Source organism: Durio zibethinus, chromosome 17 (genome assembly GCF_047325235.1).
Source record: "Durio zibethinus cultivar Kanyao isolate XHJ-2024 chromosome 17, ASM4732523v1, whole genome shotgun sequence".
NCBI classification, from domain to species: Eukaryota; Viridiplantae; Streptophyta; class Magnoliopsida; order Malvales; family Malvaceae; genus Durio; species Durio zibethinus.
This window is the reverse complement of record NC_143178.1, coordinates 18869112-18878101: the sequence shown is the minus strand read 5'-3', so window position 1 is coordinate 18878101 and position 8990 is coordinate 18869112. Positions and strand designations below refer to the sequence as shown.

General features: G+C 29.1%; 1 protein-coding gene across 1 annotated transcript; it reads right to left on the bottom strand.

Annotated features, from left to right (window-relative positions):
* Positions 1-3158: 3158 nt before the first annotated feature.
* On the bottom strand, positions 3159-5119 carry LOC111289045 (plant UBX domain-containing protein 10-like). Its single transcript, XM_022879920.2, has 4 exons — positions 4427-5119; positions 3900-4133; positions 3644-3778; positions 3159-3549 (listed from the first exon to the last, which is right to left on the bottom strand). The coding sequence occupies exons 1-4, from the start codon at positions 4961-4963 to the stop codon at positions 3322-3324; spliced, it is 1134 nt and encodes a 377-aa protein (XP_022735655.2). The 5' UTR covers positions 4964-5119; the 3' UTR covers positions 3159-3321.
* Positions 5120-8990: the final 3871 nt, after the last annotated feature.

Genomic DNA, 8990 nt, shown 5'->3' with positions numbered 1-8990 from the left:
AATACAAGGTAATTATTGTGAATTTAATATTTTAAAATTGTCGTCTATTTAATTTTTATAAATTTTATTTAGTAAATTTATTCTTGTTACTTTTATTGTATATATGACAAAATTTTTACCCAAAATTGTATACTTATAAAAATAAAATTTATTACTTCCATTGGTGATATAACACTTCAAAACTTTTAATTTTTTATATACAATTGTACTTTGCTAACAAGTATGAAAATACATACTTCCATTGTACTTATTTTAATATGTATTATTTTACTATAAATTAAAGAATTTGAAGAATATTTTATAAATATTGACTTAATATATTGTATATATTTATTTAATTTATTTTTAATACTGACATTAGTATAAGAAGTTATGATTTTAACTTACTATTACGTATTAAATTACAAATAGTAAATTAAGAGCATTTACTCATACTTTTCAAATCATTTAAATTTGAACTTCTTATTTCTTTCTTTACTTTAGAAATTACATCATCTAGCATACATTGTGATTATTTTCTTTTTGGATAAACACAAATCAATAATAACATATTCATAGATAATTAATAACTTAATAATTAATAATTGAAAACTTAAATATAATTAGTATAACTTAGTAGTAATCATCGATAACTTAGTAGTAAATAAGTGATAACTTAATAGTAAATGAATGATATTTAGTAGTAAATAATTGTTGACTTCTTATAAATCAATAATAATATAATAATATTTGCATAATACCTTAATGATGAATCAATTATAATATAGTTGTAAAAGCATAATAACATAGTACTAGATCAAGGAAAACTTAATAAAAAATAAGTGACAACTTAGTAGTTAATTATTAATAATTTAGAAACAAATCAATGATAACTTAATAGTAAATTAGTAAAATTTAATAGTACATCAGTTTTAGTTTAATACTAATTAATTAACAATACGAGATCATAAATAATTTAGTAGTAAATCAATGATAAATTAGTAGTAAATAATTAATAATTTATTAGTTAATCATTGAAAACTTAAAATTAAATCAATAAAACTTAGTAACAAATCATAGATAATATAATAGTTAATTAATGATGACTTAATAATAAATCATACATAATTTATTATAAATCAGTAATAACTTGATTCATAATTTATTATAAATCAATAATAACTTGATAATGAATCATAAATAGTTTAGTAGTAAATCGGTAATAATTTTATAGTAAATAATTAAAAATTAAGTAGTAAATGAATGATAACGTAACGGTAAATATATAAAAATATTAATAGTAAATCATTGATAATTTAGTAATAAATTAATTAATCATTAATAACTTTTTTATGAATCAGTGATAAATTAATAGCAAATCAGTTATAATTTTATAATAAATAATTAATAACTTAGTGGTAAGTCATCAACAATTTAATAGAAATCATTCATAACTTAATGATGAATTATTAATAAGTTAATGGCAAATTATTCATAGGTTAAAATTAAATCATTAATAATTTAGTAACAAATTATTGATAACTTAATAGTAAATAAATAATAACTTAATTATTAATGATTTATGACTTTTTTTATACTTGAAGTTGCCATTGATAGAACCTTAATTACTAGTAGAACAAAGTCAAAACTTTCATTTTGGGCTAAGATAAATCTACCATTAACCTATTCAATAAAAATATTAGTGAAAAAAATTCTAAAAGTGAATAAAACAATAATGTTATCGTATAAAAAGAAAATTATTTCATATATTATTAGTGGACTTTTTAAATTTCATACTTATAGTTATAAATGCATAACAACGTATTAGTAAATCAATGATAGGTTAATAAAAAAAAGTGATAAATTAGTAGTTAATTATTGATAACATAATAATAAATTAATGATAACTTAATAGTAAATTAGTTCAGTTTAATAGTAATTAATTGATAAACTTTATAGCAAATCATAAATAACTTAGTAGTAAATCAATAATAATTTAATAGTTAATCATTAAAAACTTAAAAATAAATTAATATAACTAAGTAATAGTTAATCATCAATAACTTAATGATAAATTATGGATAGTTTAATATAAATTAGTAATACCTTAATAATGAATCATGGTTAATTTAGCAATATATCTATAATAATTTTGTAATAAATAATCAAAAAATAAGTAGTAAATCAATGATAACATAATAATAAATGCATAATAACATAATAGAAAATCATTGATAATTTAGATATAAATTATTATTAATTTAGTAGTAAATCACTAATAATTTAATTGTAAATAAATTAATAGTAAATAGGTTATAACTTTATACAAATTATCAGTAACTTAGTAAGTAATAAATCATTCATAATTTATTAATAAATCTTTTATAAATTAGTAGTAAATCAGTACTAATTTAGTAGTAAATCATTGATAATTTAGCAATATATTATTGATAACTTAACAATAAATCACTAATAACATAATAATAAATTAATAATAACTTAATTATTAATCATTGATAAATTTTGTTATACTTAAAGTTGTTAGGAATTAAATCTTAGTTACTAGTAGAAAGGAAGTTAGAAATTTCATCATGTGAGACTAGGATAAATCTACTACGAACCTATTTAATAAAAAAATTTAGTGAAAAATTCTAAATTTGAATGAAGTAATAATATTATTATATAAAAAATTATTTTATATTAAATTGAATTCATGTTTTTTTATGGGAATAATTTATTAAATATATGATGACACCAATTTTGTCAATAATTACTAAAAATATATCATAAATTACTAGAAGATTAATTACAAAAATTATATCAAGAAGTTACCAAAATTTTATCAATGGTTACCAAATTATATAATAAATTATCAAACTAATATAAAAAGTTATCAAAATTTTGTTAAAAGTTATCAAAATCAAAATTATATTAAAAGCTATCAAACTCAAAATTAAATTATTACTATTTATCATTATTATTATAGTATAAAAAATTATTTATTGAAATGAATTTTTAAAGATAAAAATTATAAATGCATTACGCAAATAATAGCTTATCAACGCTAAGACTTTTGATATATATATATATATTGATCTCTTTTCCATTTTTTTTTTTCTTTTCTCTCCTAACAAAAGTCTTAGCTTTGATAAGCTATTATTCATGAGATGAGATTATGGTGAAGCAAGTATGATGCATAATACATGGATTGGATAACATGATCAATACATATTGAATTAGGCGACATCTAGTAGTAATTTCCACATTTGTATGTTTGCTGTCCGTGTTATGGTGCATAAAGCTTTCGTGCACCATCATTATTCATTAATTAGTTCAGTGTTATCAAAGAAGCTCCACGAACAGGCTTGCTCTAGGATGAAGACCAGAATCTTTCAAAGTCATTCCCATTTGATCAACACCATATACTCTTCTTGGGAAGCTTGATATTAGTCTGTAGTTTCCAATTCCTGGTAGTCCTAATGAATCTATGTATATGTAAATTGAGAGGATCTTATCTGTGCAACAAAAGCTGTGCTCTCTTCTTTCACCACTTGGAAACCGAATCAATATCTGAAAAATTCATCAGGAATTTGAATGTTAAGAACATTGTTCTGAAACAAGTTGGCCTATTAATTAACACAAAGTAATTGGCTTTAACAAGCACCTGAGTAGCCTGTGTATCCTTCCCTTGACCAACTGTTTCTTTGAACCGGGCTTCTCTAATAGATGAAGCCTGCCTTGATTTACCTAGATGTTTCTCTGGTTTTTGAGCTCTTGCATTCCTGAGCTTTTCTTTTTCCTAGAACAAAAAAAAAAAAAAAACACATACACGAACACATACTTCTACTGTTAATTTCCTGCCTTGGAGTTTTCATTGACTAAAAAACATAGGAAACAAACCAAACGAAATAGGCACACACCTGGTCTATCTGTAAAGCAGCAAAATATGCAGCATCTTGTTCTTCTCTCAACTGACGATCTGCCCTTAACTTTTCTTCCTCCATAGCTCTGGCTCTTATCCTTTCCTCCTCCTTAATCCTTGCTCTCATCTGTTCTTCCTCCCTTCCTCTTGCACTGCCAAAAGCCGACCCTTGCTCTTCCATTGTCCTCTGTAAAATCTCCACCAGCTCAGCTGGATCAATTGGACCCTCCATCTAAGCATAAACAAGGTAGAGAAAAGAAAAGTTCATACTTCTTCTCATCATTAAAAGCCACCACCACATTAAAGTTTTGGTCTATTCATATAATCAGTCTCATCATTTAGTCAGAAAACGAATGAAAAATCATGGCCTTCTCCGATTAGATGCATACCTGTAATTAAACCCCAAACACAATTATCTACAATTTCTCGTGGACATTTGATGATTGGAATTAAAAGAAAAGCATGCTAGTTGTCCAACAAAAAACTAAGATGCGAACCTAGTTTTAAACCCAATGTTAAACCAACCTGTTGCAGCACTACTATGTTGTTACCGGTAGCAGGGGCAATCACTGCACAGAAGGGGAAGCTAGCAGGCAGCAGAGTTGCTGCCATTTGTAAACCCTCTCCTCTATCTGCGAATGCTCCCCAGCACACAAAGTTTGCATCAAGAAACTGTACTACCAGCTCTGAACACAAATTCCCCGAACAAAAAGAAGAAGTGGAGGGGTATTCTGGAGAGTGGAGATACATGAACATGAACTTGTGCTCATCCTCTGCTATCTTTAGAGCCTGCATAAAACTACAGGCATAGAAAAATGGATGTGTGGTACCATATTGCTGTTCAAAACTGGCCAGAAAAGCCCACTCTTCCGGAGCAGCTTGGGGCTGCTGTAGTTGTGGATGTTGCAGCTGTAAGTTCGGTGGCTGGTATTGGTTTCTTCTACCCATTACTCTTGAAAACCCCCCTATTATGCTTCTGGGAAGGCATACCATCCGACAAAAAATCCCTCTGCAAGAGGGTTGCCTTCTTGCTCTCACACTTCCTCTTATTGTCAAGGACATTTCTCCAGAAGATTAAATTGAAATTTAAAAGAGAAAGAAAGAATGAAGAACTAGACAGCTAAGAGTAAGTTGTTGGTATTTCCCTAGGGAAATTTCTCATTCCATGAAGAGATATGTTGCCACTGGATTCTCTGTCATAATCATCTTTGCTGTACCGTTCTTTATTTGAACTTTAATCACAGTTCTTAAAGAGAACTGGTTCATATTTGCAATTTTTACGGAACTCAAAAGGGGATGCTTTGCTTATTATAGAATCCACCGTTAATTTTTTTAAAAAAAACAGATGCTTGGAACGATTGGGCCATTAATGTAAAAAGGTAATCTGATTGATAGAGACCACAGTGAACGGAGGATAATATTCCATCCCGCAACAATATTCTCATTTATCATTCAGAAATTCAGGAATGCTAATAGCACATATGCCGAGCTTCCTCCAGAAGGGTTGTAATGGACAATTATTAATCATCCTACCTAGGGTCCCTATACTCCCTAAGATTTATTTCTTAGCTTCTGAGCAATTAATCTTAAAACGTATGGACTTAGTGTAATTAAACATGGAGTTCAAATAGCATTTGAATCTGTTGATGCGTTTTCCTATCTGGTGGTTGGAGGTTCGGTGGAGGTCGAATGAGACTGCTGATATGGAAGGTTTGTGTGACCCGGCACAAGAATAGTCAGGAGTTGCTGGAGATAATACTCCGCGGTGCGCGCCCAATGCTCAAGTCAGCTAGGTGTAGGAATAGAGGAAGAAGAAAATGAAGGTAGAGAGAGAGAGAGAGAGAGAGAGAGAGAGAGAGAGTTGGTAAGCCGGAAGGAATGGAGAGAATGGCTTACCTGTAGCCGATCCTACCTTTTATATTTTAAATGTGCTAATGTGGCTAGCTATTTATGTGGTGTCAGATAAGTGTTGGATCAGTTTAATTAATCACCGACTTGACAATCAACGGGTGTTAACTGGACGGTTAGCTATAGTTGTAATTGTTGATTTGGATGTCAAGATGCTCACTTGAGGGTCAAGTCACAACAGAATCTATGATGTGTCTATGCAAATTTCCTACCTAAAGTAGAGTGTTCAAAGTTCTCTAAATTGAAAGCACAGTTTTGTTTGAAGAGCAAATTGCGCCAGGTGATGGAAATCTTGTAAATTGTCCCTTGATTCACTCTAAAGCCACGTAAAGAAGACATGACAAGATTAAAGATCAATCAGCAGCAAATGATTATTGTAAGCCTAAAGTTGTACAAGGGGATCACTCACCATATGCAATTATCTATTGCTGTATCTAGCTTTCTGTTATCAATAACTGAATTTAATGGTTAATTGGTCTTGAAATTGGATAATACTGGATGCATCCGAACTATAAGAATGCAAGTTTTTTTTTTTTTTTGGTTTCAAGGAAGATAAAACCTTATTATAAAGAGAAAAAAGAGAAATTTAGTTCGAAATTAAGCTTTTATGTTTTTCTAAAAATTTTTGTGATCACTAGACCACGAAACGAAAGATATAAAAATGCAAGTTAAAAACTAAATTAGAGAACCATGGTGTTTAATCCTGAAAGATAAAATATGCATCAACTGGAAGATCACAAATGTGTTAGATTTTGACTGAAGTCCCATAAACTAATTAACACGAACTTACTGAGATATGACTGATCTGAATCTAGGTGGGAACTTAATTGTGCATTATCGAGATCTACGGAATTGATGCCACCGTCTCATGCATGGCACATCCTAACATCCGAACAGCGACCTGTACATAGACAAACGAGAGATAGAGTTATTTTCTACCTTTTGTTACAAATTGAACTTATAAAACTTAATGGGTCTCTTATAAATAAGATAAAAATAAAAATCTCTCATAACATGTTGGTTAATATTGATTTATCATATTATAAATTTTAAAAAAAAAATTAACACTGAAATCACATTTAACGTAAATTATATTATTTAATTCGAGTATTATCAAAATCAATACTGATACAATACTCATATTTTACAGTTAATTAAGTTAAAATTAATTGATTTTGCTAGTCCAAACTAAAGATATAAAATACTACAAACGATGCCCTTTCGTAACGAGACAGAGCTTACTAATTAAACCCACAAAGTCATGACACAAACTTTATTATAGGCTCAACAAAATCCATATTAGTCAAAAGATTTTCAATTTTCTTCGATTAAGCATTATTGTTGATTCCTTATAATGGTCAAATTTGGCGACAAAAGTTATTACTTCAGTGCTTTGAGTACTTGAGAAGGTTTGACTATGCCCCATTAAGAGCTTATGCCTGAACATTCCAAGATGGGATTTTCCAATCCATTATGGGGTAAATTTTTCTTTAGAAATTTTCATTGCAGTTTAGAGGATTTTGTAGCCATGCTTTTAGAAAGTTTAGAATATTTTCAGCTTTTCTTTCCATAAAGGCGGTGAAAAGAATGGTTATTTATTGTATATTGTATCACATGGTCTCCACATTTCAATCAGATGACCAGTCACCATCTTCAACCTTTAAAGTTGGCACTAAGCTCTGTGGTGGTCTTTCTATTTTCATTTTCATTTATAATTTTCTTTTCTTTTTTTTTTTATGCAGGCAAACACTATTATTAAGTGGTAGGACAATCTAATTGTGCTGGGTAAACAAGCAACACCATTCAACAAGCTTCGCGTGCTTGGACTTTATTGGATTGTCATTTGATGATAAAATCTCTTGGACTCCAAAAATTGGTTTGTAATTCCTTTTCTACTATTTATCCTTTTCAACCATGTAAAATCAATTGCAAATTTTAATTGCTCAAATACTGTAAGTAGAGTTGATAAGGAATCTGACCCAGTTGGCCTAGATTTCAATTTATACATTTATTTTTTATGTTCTCTTCAAAGAGATTCAATCACTTCTATGCTCACTTCTTAGCAACATCTAAGGAGTTATCATTGTTTAATTTCTGAGTAAATACCTTACCATGCATTTCAGGGCTCTGGTTTTACTTTTCTGATTTAACTTAGTGATCTCTGTCAAGTTTTCGTGATAATTGGAACAGAACCGAGTTAATATATGCTTCTAATTAATTTTGAAATCTCGCGTTACCAGAACTTTAGTATATACAATGTTAATTATCAAGTCAACAATAATGTAAATTAAGCGAAATTTAAATTTTAATAATTTTAAATATATAAAAATATTATTAATAATATCCACGAACCTAATAATTGGATAATTAATTATGTTATGAAGACTATGTATGTCTTCATAATTATTTTTTTAATTTCACATTGTTTTTAGTAGGATTATTCTCGCTAACTCTTATTATTTAAAGACATAAAGTGCAGGTGAGATATAGAGTGTGAAATCAATAGTGGTCCAGCAATTAGTTTCACCCACAACTATTATTAGAGCAACAGTCTCAGTAAAAAAATCACCTCCATGTTTAAATTCTATGACCATCATTCCCACTTCTTTCATTGCTACATTGCTTCCATTTTACATTTGCATTTCATATTTATAACCTTTAGAAAGCATGGTCTTGACAGCCTTTGTCAGAGATAGTGTAGTTTTACATAATAATTATTATGCCATTAAATCACATTCGCTTTATCTATAAAAGCAAAGTATTCCCAGAATATTACAAAACACAAATTTTCATGAGAGTGGCATTCAAAAAATTTCAAATATCAGTGTCTTTACACCATCAGTCACCGTATAGTTTCTAGGGGTGGGGTTTTTAATCAATTCTCTCAAGACAACTTTACACGGAAAAGGGCATATTGGCAGCACTGGAATACCTTAATAATCCCCCCATGGCCATGCCAGTTGTTTTAAAAATTGAGGGGTTACTTTCAGTGGCCCAATATTCCTCAACAGCTAGCTTGCTTTAATTTGTTGCAGAGGTGGGTGAGATTATAAGTGGGCATTTGTGAAAAGAAGAGAGAAAAATTAAAGAATATACAGTGACTAAAGGGGAGATATTGGAAGTGGCAAGCACCCTAACCCAGGACTCTAAAAGCTAACCAGAACAAGGGCCATACCTTTGT

Excerpts from the sequence above, each read along its gene's own strand:
- LOC111289045 (XM_022879920.2), bottom strand. The coding sequence starts at position 4,963 with ATGTCCTTGACAATAAGAGGAAGTGTGAGAGCAAGAAGGCAACCCTCT. Across the intron at positions 4,134-4,426 it reads ACATAGTAGTGCTGCAACAG|ATGGAGGGTCCAATTGATCC; the intron begins GTTGGTTTAACA and ends GTTTATGCTTAG. Across the intron at positions 3,779-3,899 it reads CTGCTTTACAGATAGACCAG|GAAAAAGAAAAGCTCAGGAA; the intron begins GTGTGTGCCTAT and ends TTTTTGTTCTAG.